The following is a 24,009-nucleotide window of genomic DNA, read 5'->3' as shown; positions in this document are numbered from 1 at the left end:
GTATTAAAATATATAAGTTAGTACTATGGATTTTGATAATAATTGGCGCTTAGTTAGGGTCGATTTAGAAATGACTGGGCTTGATGTTGACAAAGATCATATTATTGAAATGGCTGTTCTTATTACAGACCCTGATTTAAATATTATTGCTGAAGGTCCGGATATCATTATAAACCAACCTGAAAGTATTCTTCAGAAAATGGGTGATTGGTGTAAAGAACAACATGGAAAATCTGGTAACTTGTGTTTGGTTTTAATTTTCTTTTTTTAATTTTATCAAAAAAACTTTTTTAATGCTTGATATTTTTTTTGTAAGATAAACACAGTGTTAGCAAAAATGTTAGCACATGTAAGCACAGTGTTAGCACATGTAAGCACAGTGTAAGCACATGTAAGCACAGTGTTAGCACATGTAAGCACAGTGTTAGCACATGTAAGCACAGTGTTAGCACATGTAAGCACAGTGTTAACACATGTAAGCACAGTATTAGCACATGTAAGCACAGTGTTAGCAGATTTTACAAATTCAAGTAGTGTAATAAGGTGCAAAATGTTATACTTGAGAATTTGCTTACTTAATACAGAAAATGTAATAAGTTTAAAAAAAAAATTGAAATTTTTATGACTTTTTTTTCTAAAATCCTACAATATCTAATTTCTAATATCTTGCTATGATAATCTAAACCAAAATAATAATTTTTTTTTTTAATTTTTTTTGTTTTGAAATATTTTTTTTTATTTTATAATTGCAAATTTATGTTAAAGAAAATTCTTTTTATCAAATTTAATTTGATTTACTTTTTTATGCTTGTTTATCATTAATTTGAACCTATAAATAAATAAACAAAATTATCATTTTGTTTATTTATTTATAGGTTCAAATAAAAAAATTATTTTTATCTCATTATGAAAGTGCTAATATACAAAAGTGCTTAATGCTTATAACTGTGTATAAATACATTGCCAGATAAACCATAAATAATCCTGTAGGAAAAATTATTTTAAAGAATTTTTTTACTAAACTTTATGTAACAAATTTATGAAAAATCGTTTTTTTTTTTTTTTATTAGTTTTAAAATTGCTTTTTAACAAAAGTTTTTTTTATTATTATTAACTTTTTAGATTGATCACAGAATGAACATTAATATGAAATGATTATCTAGTTTATGAGTTAATTTATTTATAGCTTCAAATTAATAAATTATTTTTATCTCGTTATAAAAGTGCTTATATGCAAAAGTGCTTATATGCAAAAGTGCTTAATGCTTATAACTGTATATTTTAGAGAATTTTTTTAGTGAACTTTAAATTAAAAAAATTAAAAAAATAAAACCTGCAGCACTAAACTAAAGAACTGAAGATACAAGAGCGAACAATTAACAGTTCAATCATATATATGCTATATCATGGTTTTTTATTCAAAATATTTTTAGGGCCTCGAAAATTGATTTGGCCTAGGGCTGCCAAGGGTGTAAATCTGGCCCTGGTTTTGCTAATTTTTTTTAAAAATGTGATTAATTTACATTTTTAAATAAGTTGTTTTTATTTAAATTAAAAATAAATGTAAGCTGATTTAATTTTGTTTAATAATAATTTACAATAAGAGATTTCTAAAAAATAAACTATTTAGAAAATGAATAATTTTTTATTATAAAAAAACTTTATCATATAGGTCAAAACGACATTTGAAATAAATTACATATATGTATTAGTTTGCCTTATGTTTGCATTGTATTAGTGTAGGTTTTTCACTGTTTTACACAAAATTATTTTATTAAAAATATTTTGCAACCTTTGTTTACCTTTTCTTAGTATTTTTTAGTTTAAAAAAAGTAGAGAAACAAAAACTGATCAAAAATAATTTAAGCATTAAATCATGGTTACAAAATTTAAAAGTATTTATGATTAAGTGATGACACAATATATGATGACATAATTATAACTAGTAACTATCAATAATAGTGTAATTATTATTAATGACATCATTATTAATAATTTTATCATCATTTTCTCCAATAACGTTCTAGCTTATTGTTCCTAACGCTGACAGATTTTTAATGATATTACAATTATAATAGTGATTTCAGACCAAATCTTATGCCATGAGTTATATAAGAGCAACTTAGACATATCTGACAGTATTTTCATTGTTTACCTGGTAATATCAGCAGAAAAAGAAATGTATTCATAGTAGTAATCCATCTATTCCTGAGGCAGCCTTCAGTTGTTCCAATTAGAGCATAATCCATAAGCTCAAGTTTCTCTTTTTTAAGATTGACATTAAGTAAATACATAGAACATTCATAGTACATAGAACATTCATAGTACATAGAACATTCATAGTACGTAGAACTTTTGTTGTTACATTCACAACTAGTCATAGAAGAAACACAATGTTTGTGTTTTTGTAGCACTTTTATCATAGTTTTGTCACTTTTGCAAAATTATTAATCAAAACTTCTTAATTTGATGTTTTAAAGGATAAGTAAAAAGATGATTGTAAATGAAGCTTTGGCTGGTGTGTGGAAAAATGATGAATCTAATATAAAAATTTTGTGGTGGTATTGACTTTGTTAATACTATCTTGAGGAGAAGTCCATGATGCTGTCTACTGCGATAAACACCAACTTTTTTACACTTACAATCGTAGCAGAATTTAGGGAATTTTTAAAGCATTTTTTTTGTTTTTTTATTGACTTGAACAAAAGGTTTGCTACTGCCAACAACTATATCTTGTCAAATAAACATGAACAACAAATATGTGTACAAGAAACAAATGAAAATAAAAATGTTTAATTTTGAGAACTGATGAGATTTTTTTATGGTTAAAGCAACATTGAAATTTCAATTTCAGAATTTTATTACTCAAGCTTCATTTATTCCAAGGATCAATCAAATTTTGGTGATACTGAAAAATAAAGTCAAGCTGGCTCTTTATCTTTCGAAATAAGAAACATCTAATAAAAATTTATAAATGAAAGAAACAGCTTTTATGTAAAAAAATTAGATAAACGATTTCACCTGTTACAGATAAGAACCTTAGTCAGAACAGGCTGTGTCAACCAGCATAACAAAAAAGGCAACAAACATCTACAACAGTAAAAATTATATGCCATGCTTTAAAACAATTGGAACATTAATCCCCAAAGTGTTTTGAAATGTCTTTCAATTTTTTTCTCTAAATTTGTTCGATTCATTAGTCTGGGAAACTAATTGTTATTAGCGTGTCAACAACAAGCAAAGATGTCAAAACAAAGGTGACGTGATGTTTGTGTTCATAATCAAGGCCTTTTTTAGAATGAAAATGGCAATGGGAATGGTTAGACTGTCACAGGAACTTGACCATTGGTGTCTTTTTAAGATTTGACCACTAGTGTCTATTATGAATATTAAATCCTTGGTTTTCTACAATAATTGCCAAATTTCTTGATATCTCCAATTTGCTAATGACAACTCAGATTAAAATGCTTTCCTTTTAATACTTATAAAAAGTTGTAGAGTTATAAACTCAAAACCACTTATTATTCTTCCAAACAATTCAAGTAAGTTTAATGAAATATATGCCAATGTAATTTTCATGCAATATATGTCAAGGAATCTAACATATAACACAAGGAATATAAAATATATGTCTAATATATGCTTATGGTCATTATAATAAGTTGTATAACATCTATCAGTATGCACAAATTGTAGAAAGTTCTCAAAAGAATGCAATACTGCATACAAAAAGTGTAAAGTGAGTTTCATGGAATTAATATTGTTGTTGTTCATTGGAAAGATAAGTGAGATGTTTATGCTATGTTCTTTATCCAAAGCATCGCTTCACAAATCCTTAACTGTTGTGGAAATCAGGATCCTGTTTAGAAACCCGACATGCCATTTTTAAAATAAGTGATGTTTTGTTTATTTAGGTTTCAAAAAATGTATGGCATTGTAAATATAATACTTTCCATCACTGTCCTATCATTTTAAGTACAGTATGTTGATTTTTACTGTTTACAAATATTAAACTTAGCCACAAAAAGAAACTTAAAGGTGTTTCTAATAATAATGTGAAGTCTAATATTAATATAATTGAGAGAACCAGAGTTCACTCCGTAGTTTTTAATAAAAGGAATTATAGTTCCAGTAGGCAGGATGATATATTTTTGATTCAGATAAGGAAAATATTGAATTTAAAAAAATAAGTTTTGAAAATAAAATGGTATTATGTTCTGCTATTCACTATTCTGTGTTCTAACAAAAACAAGATAGTGAAAGAAATGTTCACACACACAAGATAGTAAAAAAAATGTTTACACACAAAATAGGTAAAAAAAAATGTATACGCATACATGATAGCGAAAAAAGTTACACACAAAAGTAAAACTGCCTTAAGTGAAAAAATAATCACAGAAGTCAGACTGGTTTGTCAAGGTTTATATAACTTTTCTGCAGAAACTTTATTTAATTTCTAATAGCTTATTTTATTTATTTTGATTTTTTTGCTGCTTGTTTATAAATTTTTGCATTTAAATGCACGTAGCAAAAGAAAATATAATATTTTTCAGATGTTAATAAAAAAAATTTTCCTTCGAATAAGAAAGTTTCTAGTGGGTCAGACAAAATTTATAATACAATTGAGTAATTAAATAAGAGAGTCATTCTACTTGAATTTTTTTATTTATTTCACAGTATAATTTTGAGTTATTAAGTTACTATTAGGATAGAAATTAATACCTTAAAAAGACTATCGTCTCGAGCTACATTTAGAACTCCTCTTGCGCTGCTGAACTTTATGTCATTAATTTTAACACAACTAATTGTCCTATTAGTACAATATAGCATTAATTATTTCTTATATATTTGACTGTATTTAACATGGCAAATTATCTACAGTAACTGCATTATTGCCTATGTTAACCTTAGTTTATAAAATAAATTTGGCTCATGACTTTCAGACCAACTGTTTTTTCTTTTTTTGTTATAAAAATATTGATACAAATTCTTATTATTAAAAAAAATGGTTTACAGTTACTTACAGTTTGACTGCACAAAAATTTGATCTGAATTCTGAAAAACATGTGAATATATAAATATATAGTATGCTTAGATAAACACAAGTTTTTTTTAGTTATAATGAAATATTTAAAATCTGTTTATATCTAACTTATTAAGGTGATTATAAATATGCAATAATTTTTTTTTCAGTTTATATTTTTGAACAGAGTTAGGTACAGAATATTGTTTCTTTCGATTTAATGGCAAGTGTTTTATCGACATCTGATAAGTTTTAATTAAAAATTCTAAAAAGTATGCTCATAGAATGTTTAAAACCTCCTATGAATAAACAGTTTAACCATGTTGTAATAACAGTTTAGCTTTTAATTTTAAATCTTTTTAACTTTTACTTCTGTAACTTCCTATTTTTTGTAACTTGTAAAAAAAATTGTTTTTTATATAGTTTTACAGGTTTGTTCACATACAATTGCATTTTATATTGTTTTTTAATCACCTTAATAAGTTATATAAACATTTAATTTTAGCTGAAGATGACTTATGTTAGTCGAAACATGACTTTTTATTTTCTATTAATGAAATGCTTTTAACAATTTTTTCTAATTAAATTCTTTACATTCTTTTGTGTCAAAAGGAAGCTTTAGGTTTATGTTTATATAAAGGGTTGAGAATAAAATGGTATTCTGTTTTGGTATTCACTATCCTGTGTTCTGACAAACACAAGATAGTGAAAGAAATGTAATCACATATAAATATATATATATATATATATATATATATATATATATATATATATATATATATATATATATATATATATATATATATATATATATATATATATATATATATATATATATATATATATATATATATATATATATATATATAGACACACACACACACACACACACACACACACACACACACACACACACACACACACACACACATATGTATATAAATATATATATATATATATATTGTTTTGTTATTAGGTTTAACGAAAGCTGTCCAAGTATCTCGAGTCACGCTGAATGAATGTGAGAAGGAAATGATAGGTTTTGTATCAAAGTATACCAATAAAGAAAAATGTCTTCTTGCGGGAAACACAGTTCATGTTGATAAAGAGTTTTTAAAAAAGTATATGCCAGATTTTATGTCTCTTCTTCATTATAGAATAATTGATGTAAGTACTGTTAAGGAACTTTGTCGGGCATGGTATCCTTTGGAGTATGCTAATGCACCCAAAAAAATAAATTCTCATCGAGCTTTAGCAGACATTAGAGAAAGTGTCGATGAGTTAAAATATTACAGAAAAGCTATTTTTAAAAGTTCATAATATTTTTCTGAATAAAACTTATATTAATTGATTTATGATATTTTAGTATTGCATACAATAGGTTGCATCATAGACTTTAGCAGATACATATCATTTCGTCTCACTGCAAAGCGCTGCCTAGCATTGGTTGCTGTTTTATTACGGATATGTGGATTTTCTTAGAAAGCATTTTTTTTTTTCTTAATCAAATCATAAAATGGCAAAAAAAAATCTTTGCGTATTCTACTGACCCTGAATAAAATTTAGACATTATTTGGGGTAGGGTTGGGTTTCTAATAAAAATTTAGCGGTTAATTTACTGACCCGGTATAAAATTGAAATGTTATTTTCGAGTACAGGTAAAGGGATCTCAGAATGTTAGGTGTTTTTTAAGATTCTGCTAAGCTCCAAATATTTGAGCATAATTTGAAAAGTTGAAAAATACTCCTGCTAGATTGCCAAAAAAATCTAGTAGTTTTTTAACACAGTTTTCATATGTCTTTAGATAAATATTTAGTTCATGCTTTCATTAGGGACTTCAGAATGTCAGGTTAACTAATATATAGTATTGTTGCCAATATTGCTTAGGTAATCGTGAATTTCTGCATATATTATTTATTTTCAATGCTGAATATATTTTTGGTTCAGTTATGTTTTTCACTTTTTGCGTTCCACCACACAATGTTTGGATAAGGGATCTCAAAACGCTAGGTAAATGAAAGTAAATTTTAAAAAAAAAGTTATTTGCATTCAATTTCTTCTCGACGTTATGAAATGAATATTCTGCTTACAGTTTCATCAAGAAACCTCCTTCAAAACACACTTAGTATGTTTTCTTTGTTTTTTTGAGAAACTTAAGCGCGTTTACTAAAGTAGAGTACAAATACAAAAGTGTGTTTTCATATTTCTTTGCATTAGAAAATAAATAAGAAATAGGAAAGTCCTTTAGAGTTAAACCAACAAGCTAATCAAGATGCAATGTTTCTTAGAGATTTCATAGGGATGAAAAGTAAGCAGTTGAGCGGTGCCGAATAAACAATAAACGTGGTTGGGCTGCAATCAATTCAGGAAGATTCCCACTTATTAATGATCTTATAACAATTAACAAACGGATTGATGGTGTCATTGTAACTGGAAACGAGAAGGAGTATTGTTCAATTTTTACAAAAAATGAAAAAAGAGTCGTTAGTTTATTAAATGAGAAACAAGAATAGGTAATGTGTACACATAATTGAGAAATGAAACATTTTTTTAATAAACTGTTATAATCTGTAATAAAAACCTGGTTTTAATATTGTTCATTAAGAGAACTAAATTTATACTGTTTAATTTTCTTGAATTGTTATTTCAATAATTTATATAGATGCCTCCAAGGTTTAAACAAGTCGGCGTTGACAAGGATGATATTGAACGTTTTGGGAGTAAGAAAGCAAGCCTGTAGAAACCTCCATGGACGTCAGATTATTAAGCTATTGCCAAATGCTCAACGAGCACTCCAAACAAAGAAGCTTAGCAAGTCTTTTTGGAAGCGTTGTTATGCAAAATCAAAATCAAAAGTACATTACAAAATCAAAAATAAAAATCAAAATCAAAAGTACATTACCACAAAAATATACAAGAAACTGTATCCATAAATCGTGCATGTAACCACCTCAACGAATTAACTGAAGAATGTAATATTTTCATTGATGCAAATCAATTAGAAACAGGTGTATGGCATGGAGATATAGATACCACTAGAATTTATAATCATGATGAAACCTCCCAGTTTATAAACTATGGAATTGATGAAACTCCAAATGGTTTAGTGTATGCTAGAAGAGGGGAAAGTTGTCAAAAGATGATAAGAGAAAATAGAGAATGTGTAACTATACATCCTTTTGTTTCCATTGGAGGGTATATAGCAATGTGTCACATCATATTCAAGAGAAAAGGGATTAGTGTCCACATGGCTCCAAAAGAAGTAGTTATAAGAATTCCAAACTTTCTGATCTCCACAAATAACAGTGGAAGTCAGGATTACAGTTCACTTCTAAGTGCATATATCTAATGTTTGACCTCTTTTTAGAAAAAAACAATGTAAAACGGCCTGCTATTGTCCTATCTGATGGTCACACTTCAAGATTTGACAATGATGTATTGACATTTTTAAGAAGCAAAAAAATTAGACCTTTTATCACTCCACCTAACTCAACTGGCGTTTACCAGCCCCTTGATCAAATCAATCAGAAATTGTACTCTGAGTACAGAAGTACTAAATCTTTACTTTATTCTTCGTTTATGACAATCAACATAGAAGGTTTCATGAATATACTTGCAGAGTTATATCCAGATTGGGCATCAAAACAAACAATCATAAATGCAGGTTAAAATGTTGTCATTTCAAGTAGAGGACTCAGTGTTAAGTGGATTCAGAAAGATAAGTTTTTACGAGTTGAGCTGTGTATTAATGAAAATACCGAAAAAAATCAATTATTAATAGCAGTACCTATTACCCGGTCGCGATTTTATCTCCAAAAGATGTTCGTTTCGGCCAGCAAGATATTGGAAACATAAATACGAAAGTGTCATGGAAGCTTATCAAACGATATCTGATAAATCAATATCACTGGAAGAAATACCTAACTTGTTGTCTGTAAGCAAAGTAACACTTAAAATAAACAAAGGAAATGTTAGAGTTACCCAGGTTCACGACTCAATGGAGGGGAAAAAGATATTGGAAACGGTTTCTTCAATCAAGGAAGACAAAGCCCAAAAAGAGAAAGCTAATAACGAAAGGAAACCCAAGCAACAACAACAAATTGAGGCATTCTATAAATGTAAGGAAGAATTTACATGTGGAAAGAATGTTTGTGCAGCAACTTCGAGAATGCTTGTGTTGCCAAAATGTTTTGAAATCTACATGTAGTAAAGCATCATATCGAGGTGAAACAGGCTTAAAACCGAATACAATCAAACGATTTTGTGAAATAGGACACAAAAAATGCTTTCAGTTTGAGTCTAATGAAGATAACGTTGAAGACTTCATTCTTATAACTGATTTTATCCATAATACAACGTAGCATTCTCTATTTGCTGATTTTGGATAAAAGTTTACCTGGATCTTATTTTTATATTTTTTGTACATAATATTTTTTGTTTGTTTGTTTGTTAATGTTATTTAAAAAAAAAGTTATAAAAAGTAATCACTTAAGTTTGTTATATATTTTTTAGATTTGATACCTCAAAACGTTTGGTGCAGCACCTCCGAAGGCTAGTTATTTTAAATGGCGATTTTGAAAAGAAAATTTGATTTATTCTGCGTACGCTTCTTTTTAGCACCGCTTTTGGAGTATTAAGGCAACATTTCTGATATGGTTCTGCAAACTTTTTTTAGATGAGCTTGAAATATTCAAAATTTTTTTTTAACAATGTGTTAATCAAAATTATTTTTTAACAATGTGTTAATAGCTTGTAGACTTTTTTCAACGTCTCCATACTATTTTTTAAGTATTACATGTAATAGTTTTTTATTTATGACTTAACATTATATTCTTTATTCAGATTATTTAACGCTTTCACAGTTTATTTAAAAAATTTAGTTTTATGTTGGTTTATTTCCAACCTGACATTCTGAGGTCCCACTGCATTCTGAGGTTCTTTTACCTGTAGGGTTGGGCTCCTATTCAAAATTTAAGTGTTAACTGGTAAAAGTTGTTTACCGCTAAAATTCGGAAAACCATATTTTCTAACATTTCAAAAAATCTTATAAAATGTATAAGATTGCGTAACTGCGTAATTAAATTTTAAGTCGTGAAATTCCTATCAAGTAGGCTTTCGAGTTTTTTTTTATAATATATTCTATTAATGCAATTATTTTAAGTGCTAGCGCTAGATCATATTTTCATTTTTACCAGTATCAAACAGTTTTTTTGAGGGTTTGGAGATTATTTGGAGTATGAAGGTAATTATGAAAGTATACCTTTTATTTGCAAAGTATGTGATTGTCAGAGTGTCATGTTTTGATGAAAACTACCTATAGTAAAATGTTTGTACTGTTGGAGAATTTAAACGGAGAAAAATGTGAACCTAGAGGCAAAATACCATTTTAGAAATAAAGATTTTTTTTTGAATAATATTGATTTTATATCAGGTAAGAATACTTGTAGTACAAAGTCAAGTTTTTTATTTATTTAATTTCGTCATTAAAAAATAAGCTTTTACAATTTTTTTACAACATAAAAACTTAACAATAAAGTTTCGACTAGAGTTGGCAGAAGACATGGTCTTATCATCCAGCCCTCTTAATATAACTAAAAAATTCGATAGAAATGAAAAAGGAAAGTAGAAACTAAAGACAAAATTGATTTTTCTTAATATAACTAAAAAATTCGATAGAAATGAAAAAGGAAAGTAGAAACTAAAGACAAAATTGATTTAACAATCGATTTACGTTTTGGAGAAAAAAAAAGAAGAAAAAAAAATTATTATTATTTTTTATTATTATTTTTTTTAATTTTCTATTTTATTTTACTTTTATTGTTATTATACACGCACGCACATACACACACACACACACACACACACACACACACACGCACACGCACACACACACACAAATATATGTCCGTTCATATATACATACAAAACCAAATAAATCTGTTTTACATTCCATCTACAAATTGCGTAAGATATAATAAATATTGCATTTACAAATTGCGTTATTATTGTTAAATAGAATAATATCAAACATGTTGTAAGTACCATACGATATAATTAAGATGTTGGGTCAATTTATAAGACATTAAATAATTAAGATTATCAAAAATTTTTAATAAAAGGATAGTAATTGCTTTGTATCAAAATCAAATAAGTGTTGTTTTGTTGCACGTTTAAAATGTTGAGTTAGAGTTAAAGTTTTTATATTACTTGCTAAAAGTAAGTTCCATAACCGCGGCCCTCCATAACCGCGGTCCTCGGCAAGATATCAAAAAATCAGCTTGTACTTAGTTTCGTATTTGTGGATTAAAAAAAAAAAGTATGTTTGGAAAATGCTTGGTAGCATACATTTTTAAACTTAAACATAAAAATAAGTATATTAAGAATATTTATTTCATAGACATTATGCACTTCAATTTCTCTTAGTAGTGGTCTGGCACAAGCCCATTTATTTGCATTTAACATCAAGTGACTTGCTCGTTTTTGTACTTTGTAGATTGTATTTAACTTTGAAGGATAAGTACTTGCCCAAATAACGTTGCAGTAGCTGATGTAGCTATGAATAAATGCAAAATAAATATTTTTTAAACGATTTGTGTTCAGGAGATGTTTTGTTTTGTACATAATACCAATAATTTTAGATATTTTGTTTTCTATTTCTATTTCTTTGATATGATTTATTTTCTATTTCTATTTCTTTGATATGATTACTCCAGCTAATACGTTCATTAAGAATTACGCCTAAAAACTTGATTGAGTATTCTCGTTTAAGTTTTGTTTTATCAATTAGTAAATCAGGTAGTTTTAAGGGGAGGGTTTCAGATTTTGATAATTTTGTAAAAAGAATATATTTCCTTTTTTCGACATTTAAAGAAAGTTTGTTAGCCTTAAACCACTCGTTCAGGTTCTCAAGCTCTTGATTAACAGTGTTAAATAGTAGGCTAATGTTTGTGTGGCTAAAGAATACTTGAGTATCATCAACAAAAAGGACAAAGTTAAGTATGTTAGAAGATAAATAGGTATCGTTAATGTAAATGAGGAATGACAATGGTCCAAGAATTGATCCTTGTGGGACCCCACAAGTAATGTTTTCAAGTCTTGTTACATTGTTGTTATATGATAAAGATTGTTTCCGATTATTAAGGTAAGAGCGAAATCATTTTAAATTGTTATTTCTTATTCCATAATTATACAGTTTATAAAGAAGAATCTCATGGTCAACTGTGTCAAACGCTTTTGAAAGATCGAGAAAAACCCCAAGAGTGTATTTATTGTTGTCAAACCTATTTAAAATTTCGTTGATAAGTTTGGCTACAGCTTGTTCTGTTGAATGGTGTTTTTGAAAACCATGTTGGTCATTATTTAGCAGGTGGTGGTTTGCCAGATAGTTGTAAAGTCTATTGTGCATTATGCGCTCTAATATTTTTGAAATGCAGGGCAAAATAGAAATAGGCCCGTAGTTAGAAGTTTATCCATTATACCTCAATTTACTCTGGTAAAACTTTGTATCAAAGATAATTTGCTTTTGAATGGTTTTATAACGTATAAATGCAAGTAAATATAAACGTTTTTTTTTTTAATTTTAATGTGCCATAAAGACCTAATGGTCTTATCACCGAGCACGGCTGAAGAGCATTAAACTAGCAAATTCACGCCTTCTTTATTAATGTCGTTTTTCTGGTCACAGCCGGTATTTATTCTAAGACTTCTTGGTACTGAGCAAGAACTCTAACTACTGCGCCACGACTACTTAATTAATTCGTCTTTACATTAAAATTGGTTCTGCAGCTATTTATTTGTGTACATAATTTTTTTTAAATGTTTTTTCATAGTTAATTAAGGATAATTATTTTCTTACATAGTAATAGTGAATGGTTTTAGGATAAATTTTACAACGCTCTGAATAAATACGAATTTAAAAAGTAGTGTTTTATTACAAGCTGACAATAATGCTGACTCATCCTTTACTAAAGCTGAGTCAGCATTTAATTTTTTTAAAAACTTGTGACACAGTAACTTAAATGTATATAATATGAAATCGGTACACTGATAAATTATGTATGTAATTACATACAGTTAAGTCGATAAGTTGGATAAGTTGAATACCGATTAATTCGAACTTTTGTTATCTTGATCTGTTTCATTTGGTCTCTTGAAATCGTCTAATAAACAAATGATAAATTTTTATATACATTTAATTTTTGTACATTGAGGATTCTCATTTGATTAAAATATGTTGAGGAATGTGAGAGCCGATCCGCTGAATTTATTAAAGGGTTCGCATGTTTTTGAAGGCAGTAAAAGCATTGTAATTTGCTTTTATTAGTGCTTTGCCAAGCAATTACTCCATAATTTATATAACTATATATAAATAAGTAATAATGTTTAGTTGAAAACGTTTTTCGGGGAGAGAGAGTGAAAAAGAATAAATTTTGTTTTGCTTACATTTAAAGTTAACATGTTACATTTAAACCAGTTAAATACGTTTTAAAGTCTTTCATTCATCATAGAAAATAGTAGACAGATAAAGATGGATGCAGAGCAATAAGTTTGTGTTATCAGCAAACATAGTACTTAAAAGATTTGATGATTTATGCCAGCCGTGGATAAAGAGGAGACCAGGGCTAGTTGCCTCTGTTTTTACTCTTTGAGGTCTGTAGTCCTATCGGCAAATATTTTTGTAAGTATTAAAGCGCATTCTTGAAGAGTATGAGTTTAGGTAACATTTTAACTAGCATTCATTATAAAAAAATTTTTTGGGACCTCAAAACAAAGAACAAAAAAAGTTAGCCAACTTACCCCACCCCGGGGTAAGTTGGCGCAAACTATATAAATGATTATTGATGCACTATTAAATGCAAATATTGTAGAAACTTTTTTTACTATTTATTTTAGTAACAATTATAAGCCAAAACTTTATTATTACTTAAAAAAAAAATTAAAAAAAAATGTATTTGGTAGCAAATACATTTTTTTTTTACAAAAAAAAAAATGTATTTGCTACCAAATACATTTTTTTTTTGTAGAAAGTAAATTTTAAAAATATTGGTAAAAATTAAAAATAAAAAAAAAATTTATTTTTTAAAAATATATATTATTTTTTTTCCATAGTAAATGCTATGAGCCAACTTATCCCGTGAAAATTTTACCAACTTACCCCCAAAAGCCTTTTTTTCAATAAACAGTCTATATATCCCGAAAAACAGCAACTATTGAAAAAAAGTCTGGCTGGAAATAGCGAACCACTTGTGACTAGAATTTTTACTATAACTTTTTTTTTATACGACAAATCATTTTCTTTGTAAAGTTAAAAGAAAGCAATGTTCCAAAGGTTACGTTTTTGTCCAAAAAACAAATAGATCCCAATATTTCCCATGCGCATGCGTGAATCATCCTAATAATACTATAGTGAATGATGAAATGGGCAATTAGGAAGGTTCTCTGTAATTTTTGTCGATTTCTGATAAAAGACTCTGAAGATAAACGCAGTTCGTCAACTTATCCCTGCTGCTAACTAGCCCCGTTTCACTCAATATTAAAAGCAAAAGTAGTTTAAATATAGAGCATTGCAAAACACCACAGAAAACATTTAAAAACTGTTTATGATTAAGGTTATTACAAAAATAATGTGTTTACTGTTAAATAAATAATTCTGAAATCATTTACGAACTTTTTCATTTATGCCATAGAAATTAAGTTTATAAAGTAAAATATCGGGATCGACAGTATTTGGCAGTATAAAATGCCTTTAATTGATTAAGATTTCAAATGTAAAATTGAGATTCTTTAAAAGAAATGAAAATTTCACGTACCAACAGAATGACTCATGTTCAGTTGAGTTATTTTCTAAAAGTCAAACTGATTGGTGTATAACTGATTATTTAAACTAAAATAATTAAATATTCAATAGTACATGAGTCTTTGAATTTTAAAAAATATAGAATTAATATATGAATTTTAAAAAATATAGGCTCAAGTATTTTTTACTTGAGCCTATATTTTTTAATATAGGCTCAAGTGAAAACGACGCGTTGCATGATAAGACATCAAAAGTTAGGGAATTAGAATGGTTTAGTGTTAGAATGGACGAAAGTTAGGGAATCAGAATGGTTGGACGATTGTCAAGTAAGATGCGCGGGCACTTATCTTATTTTAGACCAAAAAATAAACAGACTAATATCCTCTAAAACACAAACTAAGTGGTAAGTTTTCTTTCTTTTGCTGGATAAAAATTTGGCTAATACGAATTGTATTGTGGCGCAGTGGACATATATTCGCGTTACGGTAAGTAAGGAGGCGTGAACACCCTATTTAAATGAAGTTTATTCATTTCATTAATTTTAGCTTGAGTCTCGATAATTTCATCTGTTTCTATTTCTTGTGCTTAGTCTTCCTCAGAAACTTCATCTGAAGTATTACCACTCCAAGCATAAGACTCTTTGTCACTGGAACTAGGAATACCCATAATTTGTTGATGCTTTAAAAAACTACTTTTCTTTGCAAGTTTTTTTCGTGAACCAAATCACACACGACCACGAGAAATATTTAGTATCTTTCAATTTGTTCAAATATCCGCCGTCATTTATCAAAACAAATGCATAGAAAAAAGGCACGGTTTTTATTTTTAGTGCATACAACATATTGAAGTAAGAATGTTCGAAGTAACCTCACGTGTTAAAAGTCACCTCATTTAACGGTACATGAATATAATTAAAATGAGTTTGCACCATGCCTGTTAGTGTTATATTTGAAACGTCAAAAAAATCCTGTAATTAATATTATATATTATACAATTTTTTTTTTTTTTGCAAATTCTTATGGAAGTTGACTTGACAGATTTACCATTTAATGAATGATTATTTGGTTTAAATCCTTTATTACATAATGCCTTCGAAATAAATTATGTATTTCCATAAACAAGAAGCAAAAAATTTTTTCCAATGTTGAAAACCAGCAAAGCCAAGGCCACATGGTCCAAGGCCAAGACCAAGGCCAAAAATTTTAAGGCCAATGCCAAGAGTCAGGGGTGGATCAAGCATTTTTTGGTCTTTGAAAAGTCAAACTTCCAGACATGGAGCAAACTCCAAACAATTATGTGCTTATACTTATGTCAAATAAAGATGCTTTGCACAAAATTACATTGATTGGAGCCTGGGAACAAAAAAATCCAAAATTTTTTGCCCCCTTCCCTGCCCCAAACGAGAGAGCAACAAGTTGAAATAATGTTTTTTGTACAATTCTTAACTAGACTTATACTCATCAATAAATTTTAAGTTTCATAGTATGATCTCTAAGCGTTCAAAAATTAACACCATATAAAATTTGGAACCCCCTCAAATTGATTTGCCTACACAAACATTTTCAAGGCCAAAGACTTAAATCACGGCCAATTATAAACAAAACTGCAGATGGCAGTTTTGCGACAATTAAACCACATATTACGTGTTTTTAACAAAAACTGCTGTGACAATAAAACCACATGTTGTGAAATTAGACCAAGGTTATACGCAGAACTCGACAAAGTCAATAAGAAAATATATTTGGAGATATATATGAAAGCCGAAAACAAACATACATAGAAATAAAGAATTAATACTTTTAATTCTTTATTTTTAATAGTGCCTAATGCTAACAACTAACATTAACATTTTTAAATTAAAAATATGTTCATATTTGTTGTTAGCATTAACTATAACTCAAACATTTACTGTCACTACATTATAATCATTTGCTTATAAGTCTTTATTACATTTAAGAAACATCAAAGTTTTAAGCAACGAATCAGACATACGAGCTCAATAAGGACAATTATCAATCCAATCTGACAAAAGATAAGTTCGACAGGAACTGACGTTGCAGTGACACAGATATACTTGATAAATATAAATACAAACTTCAATATTGTTTCATTGTGTACAGTTTTTATAACGAAATATCTTTTTAATTAAATTCTACTGATTTATTATCTTGTTTGTAAAACATGATTTTTATTATTTGCAAAAATGCATTTTTTTGATATAGGGGTTTTGAATCTGAGGTGTAACACTGTTTTAAATAGATGTCAAAGTGGTTTCTGGTGTTGTTCTTGAGCAAATCTTTGATAGTTCGGTCACCGAACTATAAAAGAAAGATAATTAAACTATTTCTTGTTGTTTCAAAGTTGGATTTTATAAATAAAATAAATAAAAAATAAAACTATTAAATTTACATTACTAACAAATTTTTTAAACAGATTTAGATAAGTTTATTAAAAACAGTATAAATAAATAAATAATTATAATAAAATATAGTTTAAATATAATAAAAACTATTTTAATTAAAATAACTTTTAAAATTTTGTTTTTAATTTTAAGAAAAAATCACGTGTTTAAATCTTTTTAATAAATCCCCATCAACAAATCATATGATTGCTTTAAAATGGCTTGTAAAAATGACAATTTAAACCGTGACGATAAACACAAAACTAACACTTGTAAACAAAACCAACTGTAGTAAAATTTTTAAAATGCAAACACGAAAGAAAGTTTTGGGTTCTTAAAGAAAAGATGGAAGGTCAAGACCAAGCCTTAATTTTTAGCCTTAAGGCAAGGCTAAGGACTAATAACTTTGCTTGGACTTCAAGTTTTCAAGGGACTTTGAGTACTGTAGGTGTCGTTGCAGCATAAAGTAAGTCTAAAATGCTTCCATCTAGGTATATTTTAGTAATGTTGAGCTGATAACAGATTGTACCATAAAAAAAGAGGAGCTCAACGTATCGAGTGCGTTTGATCGATTACAGAAGAAATAATACTTACACTCTTTAATATTGACTATTTACAATACACACTGCCAAAAAAATTTTTTTTTTACTAGATCGTTTTGTCCCAAATTTGACTTATTTCATTTTTTACCATGTTTAAAAACTAAAAAACATAAGATTTTTGGTAACAAAATGCAAAGGAAATCAGGCTTAAAATCAACAAAATGAAACATTTTTTAACCAAAAATGTTTGATAAGTCTCACAAAAAGCCAAGAGATTTTAAATTTTTAAGGGGTAAAAAACGAACTTTTTAATTATTTTTTACATTTTAAAAAACATTTAAAAAAGTTTTTGCGAAAAAAGAGATACTTTGAAATCGACTACTAATTCAGTAAAAATAAAAAAAATAACTTAACAAATGTATGAGACCAACATATGAATATATGTAGTTAATGATTTGTATATTTATTAAAATGCTCTAAGAGCTTAACTAAAAAACTAAAAAGTCAAAATTACCTATTGATAAAGAAAAGGTCAACCATAAAAATTGCAAAAATATTTTGGCTGAACCATGATATAATAAAATCCTCATAAATTAAAATTTCTAAATTAGTTTAAATATTTTTACCATTATTTGAAAATTTATAAAAAGGAGGAGAGATAAATCCTAATCTGCTTCACAATTTTAGGGAAACTTTTTTTCGTGTTTCAGGGAATTATTCTTATTGTTCCTTAAGACATTTTTTTCGAAAATTGATCTAAGAAAACTCTTGTAATAACTGTTCTTAAAAACTATTCCCAAAATTTGAAACTCGTCCCATAATCCTTTGGGTGGGTTTTATTTTTGTTATTATTATCTTATTTTTATTCAATTTTTATAATTTTTTTATTCGTTTACTATAACAATTAGTGAACAATTTAATTAGAATACCAATATACTTCGTATGCCAATATACTTCGTATGCCAATATACTTCGTATGCCAATATACACACTAAAAATAAAAGGCAGAAATTTCTACCTTAGGGTAGGATATGTGATATACCCTTAGTAAGGTATAATTTTCTACCTTTTAGGGTAGAAAATTATATTAAAAACAATTATTTGTCATACAATTTTCTAACTAAAAGGTATAATTTTCTACCTTATAAGGTAGAAAATTATACCTTACTAAGGGTATATCACATATCCTACCTTAACTAAAAATTTCTACCTTTAATTTTTAGCGTGTACTTCGTATGCCAATATACTTCGTATGCGGCATGAAATGCATACAATTTAGTACAAAAGTACATATTAAAAAAAAAATCAAGTAAATCATAAAGTATGCTTGAACCTTTGTTATTTTATCTATTAAAAATAAATTGCCGTGTATCTTAAAAAAACGAAACAGTTTTATTTTCCTACATTTGTCTTCTTTTTTTTCGCAACTGTCTATACCTCATAAATAAAAGTTTTACATGATTTAAATCTTCTGCATGAAGCAATGCGTGTTTGACAGCAATCAGAGCTTCGCAGATTTTATTTGGTTTAAGTCTTAAGGTCCTTTTTAAACATTTTGTACTATTGAATAGAGTAAACGATCTACGTAAACTAACATGAAACGGTGGACAAAGGGAAGGTTTTAATCTCCTAACTATTTTTTTGCACACCGGACATTTAATCTTCAAATATCGTACAGATTTTATACACTTGACATTCCTCAATGGCTGTTCGTCTCCACCCAAAGTTCCGTTGTCGGAGTAAAAGGTTGTTTCCAAAGTAACGCCACTTTCAGATTTTTCATCCAAAACTGTTCCATATTTTTCTTTAACAAATGTTTCCCAAGAAATAGGCTCTTAAAAAATATTTAGATTGTTTTATAATAAACTTCTTGTGTTCATTTTAAAATTCTTTAAAAAATTCTTTAAATCTTTTTGAAAAATATTTAACAAGAAATTTTGTACTCGTGGTATTTTAGGTGCTGGTTCTTGCAAAATTTCAAAAGTTTTTATAAGTAAATATTTTTAATGAGACACTATTTAAATGATAAAAACAGAATATTTGTTTAGCATGAAAATAAAATAATTATTTTAAAATGATTTTTATGTGTAACTTTCGGTACGGTAAAATTAACATCAATTATACGACATTTGAAAAGTTAAAATTCAATGATTAAAAAAAAAACACGCAAACATCATCGCTTTGTTAAGCAAATATTTTAAAGATATTTTTTTGAAAACTGCTGTACACAAATTTAAGTGTTATTAAAATTATATGTTGTTTTTGTCACAACAGTTACCAGAAATAGGTCCAAAGTTGTATGAGTGTTTAAAATGGACTTGCGTAAATACTTTTTCGTAACAAAAAAATTATTATTTCTTTGTAGTATAAGTTAAAAGAATATCTACCAATAGAAATTATAAACAAAAATTATACGTTTTTGAAAACTATCAGAAACGTGAATTTTGGACAATTTTAACAAACCAGCACTTAATACCCAAAGTAACACAAAATGAAAAAACCAACAAAACTTTAAAATGTAAATAAAGTATAAACCTCCAAGATTTTCATCGCCTTTGATTTCTTGATTACTTTGCTCATCTAAATTATCTGTGTATGAAAATAAATTCTAATTTTATTAATTTTTTCTTTTTTTTTTTAATTAAAACTATTTGTTATTATATATATATATATATATATATATATATATATATATATATATATATATATATATATATATATATATATATATATATATATATATTCATACAGTATTAACCATTAATAACAATCCAGCATTTTTTTTTTTTTTTTTAATTGGACCTTGATTTATATTAAATTAATTTTACTTTGACTCTTTATAAATGTAAAAAATGAATATTGATGAGCATTCTCTTTTCTTTTAAACAAGTATAGAAATTCATAAAAATAATATTTGATGTGCTAATTATATTGCTTATTTTTGACATAAATCTCATTATCTAAAATAATTATTATGGCCAAATTAACAATACGCTTTGTTATTTCAAACCTCTTTCAAAATTTTATTTGTCTTTGATGTTATATTAAACCTCTTTGATGTTATTTCAAACCTCTTTCAAAATTTCATTTGTCTTTGATTAAAACTTTGCACTTATTTGCGAACTATTTATAATTATTTAAGAAATTTTATTTAAATTTTTATAAATATTTAATAAACTTGCGTAAAATAAAATAGAAAAATCAGTATCTAATTAACTACAATATTTCAACAATAAAACAATCAAATTGACTGGAAAAATTATTGATAATAGAACAAATGTAAAATCATAGTAATGAATGAGCGAAATATCTTAATGGAAGAAACTGCAAAACATTTTAACACAACACATGCCACTTTTAGCGGAATAATCAGGCGATATTAAAGAAACAACACAACTCAAAATCTTTTATGTCCTGGAAGACTCAGCATTTCAAATAAAAGAAATGAACGTTCACTTATTCGCATAGTGAAATAAAATAGAAGTTTATCATCTACTGATCTCAGACGAAAAAGACAAAAAGCTTTTGGCATTGTTGCTTGTGCTCAAACACTTAAAAGAGTACAACAAAAACACAATTACATGTGGCGTGCTGCTTGCGAAAAACTACGTCTATTGATAAAACATCAGAAAACAAGTAAAAACTGGTGTTTAACTTGTAAAAACTGGTGTTTAACTCATAAAATTTGGTCTATGAGCATGTGGCACAACGATCTTTTTAGAGGTGAAATAAACGTTGAAGTTGATTTAAGAAAAAACTAAGTAATGTTGAGAGGAAAGCCACATTACAAAATGAGCCTAAATTGTTCTACGAATAGAACAAATCATGGTGATGGTAGTGTAGGCATCTGGGCCTGCATGAACTATGTAGGTGTCAGTCGTTTTAAAATATTCGAAAGAAAACTTGATTCTCTAAGATATTTAGACATATTGGATAATTTTTTGATGCTTTCTTTTGACATTTTCCCCAAAAACATGGAAATCTTTCCACAAGATAATGCTAAATGATAATGCTGCTAAGATTTGCTAGCAATTGTTTGAAGAAAACAACATTAAAACCATGTCTTGGTTTGCCAATAGTATAGATCTTAATTACCTAGAGAATTTGTGGTCTGGGTTAAACCGCAATCTTAATAAAGTTGAAATAAACCGGACCAGCTGAAAGAATTAGTAACAAAATAAATGAATAGTGTTACAAAAGAATTTACTCAGAATTTAGTGAACTCCATGCCAAATCATACCAATGAAAGCTTATAAGCAAAAGGATTGTCAACAAAATATTAATTCTTTTTTTTGTGTTTTATAAATATTTATTTATTAAGGATTGTTAATTTTGTTTTTGTGGTTAGTTTATTTTGGCCACATTTTTTTTTTGGTATGAATGAACACTTGTTTTAATTTTAATATTTTAGTTTTTAATTTTTATTACTTTATAATAAATTTATATTGTAATTATTTGATTTATATCAATAAAAAAAAAGAAGAAGAAATAATCGCTTTTAGTTTATAAATTATTTAATTTCAAACTTATATTCATACTAAAATAACATGATGGGTTGTTATTAATGGCCAATACTGTATATATACACACATTTATATATATATATATATATATATATATATATATATATATATATATATATATATATATATATATATATATATATAAATATATATATAAATATATATATAAACATATATATAAATATATATTTATATATATAAATTATATATATTATATATATATAAATTTATACATATATAAATATATACAGTATGCGACAAAAGTGTTTACATGTTTTTAAAAAATATTCTTTTTTAAAATAAATGATTGAAATACATGTTTATATATCAATATATATATACCAAAATAAAAGGTAATTCATTGTAGTTTCATGTTTTGAGCCTGAATTTAAATGAATGAGAAGTGTTTATTGCAAATTATTTATTGAAACAAAATGTCAGATGTAAACAGTTTTGTCGCGATTTATGCTATTATTAATTTTAATGCGAAATTAATGCTTTGTGGCTATATTTTTAATTTGTTTACATAAAACATATCTCAATTAGTAATAAACGGTTTATTTAAACTTAAAATTCGTAATGTAAACAACAGAAAAATTATAATTGAAAGAATGAAGAAAGTGTCGAAAGAAATTGAAAATTTAGCTGTTCAGAAGCTTAAATCAGGATTGTCTCTTCGTGAGATAGCACGAGAACTTAATATATCTTATTGTTTAGTCTATAAAATTAAGAAGCGAAACTATATAGAGGAGAAATGCAACAAAAATGGACACAAGAAAATTTTCACTACTCGAGATCAGAGAAAAATTTCTAGATTAATCATGACAAATAAAGCAAAATCAGCACACGATGTAAAGAAACAATTAAATAATGCTCAAGGTTCAGTGGTAAGTACTCGAACAGTGCAGAGAGAACTTAAGAGAATTGGATTCAAGGCAAAAAAGAAGATCAAGAAACCACTACTAACACCGAAACATTGTAAACAACGATTGGAATTTGCAAAGAAGTATGAAATCGATATGTATGGAAAAAAGCTGGAGAAGGAATTTCTGATCGTGACTTTATTCCAACAGTAAAATATGGCGGCGGAAAGGTGTTGTTTTGGGGATGTTTCTCTTCGTCTGGTGTTGGTAAAATCGTAAAAATTGATGGAATAATGGACGCGAAACATATCGACATTTTAAACAATGGCTATTTGCCTAGTTTACGAGGGTGGCAAAAGCAAATTCGTTCGACACTTTTTATGCAAGACAATGATCCAAAGCACAAGGCAAAAATCACATTAGAATTCCTAAATTCGTAGAAGTTTAAGATTCTAGAGTGGCCTGCGCAAAGTCCCGATCTTAACCCGATCGAGAATCTTTGGTCTATTGTGAAGAATCGAGTTTATAATTATGAAACAAGAGCAGCCAGTTGACAAGAATTATGGGAACGAGTTGAGTATGTTTGGAGTTCGATAACTGTTGAAGAATGCAAGAAGTTGATTGGTAGCATGCCTGCAAGAATTGCAGCAGTCATTAGAAGTCGTGGAGGCTACACAAAGTATTAATTTCGTATTAAAATTAATAATAGCATAAATCGCGACAAAACTGTTTACATCTGACATTTTGTTTCAATAAATAATTTGCTATAAACACTTCCCATTCATTTAAATTCAGGCTCAAAACATGAAACTACAATGAATTACCTTTATTTTGGTATATATATATTGATATATAAACATG

The 24,009-nt window shown here is 27.4% G+C and overlaps 2 protein-coding genes across 2 annotated transcripts in view; one reads left to right on the top strand and one right to left on the bottom strand.

The window, feature by feature from the left end:
* LOC100209050 (oligoribonuclease, mitochondrial) lies at positions 1–6,374 on the top strand. Its single transcript, XM_065805888.1, has 2 exons — positions 1–236; positions 6,000–6,374. The coding sequence occupies exons 1-2, from the start codon at positions 26–28 to the stop codon at positions 6,341–6,343; spliced, it is 555 nt and encodes a 184-aa protein (XP_065661960.1). The 5' UTR covers positions 1–25; the 3' UTR covers positions 6,344–6,374.
* A 12,758-nt stretch (positions 6,375–19,132) lies between these two features.
* The window catches only part of LOC101238105 (nucleolus and neural progenitor protein), a 110,664-nt gene continuing 105,787 nt past the window's right edge, over positions 19,133–24,009 (bottom strand). The window contains exons 10-11 of the mRNA XM_065805894.1: positions 20,298–20,351; positions 19,133–19,596 (exon numbers count right to left, since the gene is read on the bottom strand). Of these exons, the coding sequence (XP_065661966.1) occupies positions 19,163–19,596; positions 20,298–20,351 (488 nt within the window). The 3' untranslated portion in view covers positions 19,133–19,162. The remainder of the gene's footprint in view (positions 19,597–20,297; positions 20,352–24,009) is intronic.

The sequence above is a fragment of the Hydra vulgaris genome, chromosome 09 (assembly GCF_038396675.1).
Source record: "Hydra vulgaris chromosome 09, alternate assembly HydraT2T_AEP".
In the NCBI taxonomy this organism is placed as follows: domain Eukaryota; kingdom Metazoa; phylum Cnidaria; class Hydrozoa; order Anthoathecata; family Hydridae; genus Hydra; species Hydra vulgaris.
This window is presented reverse-complemented; position numbering and strand designations above follow the sequence as displayed.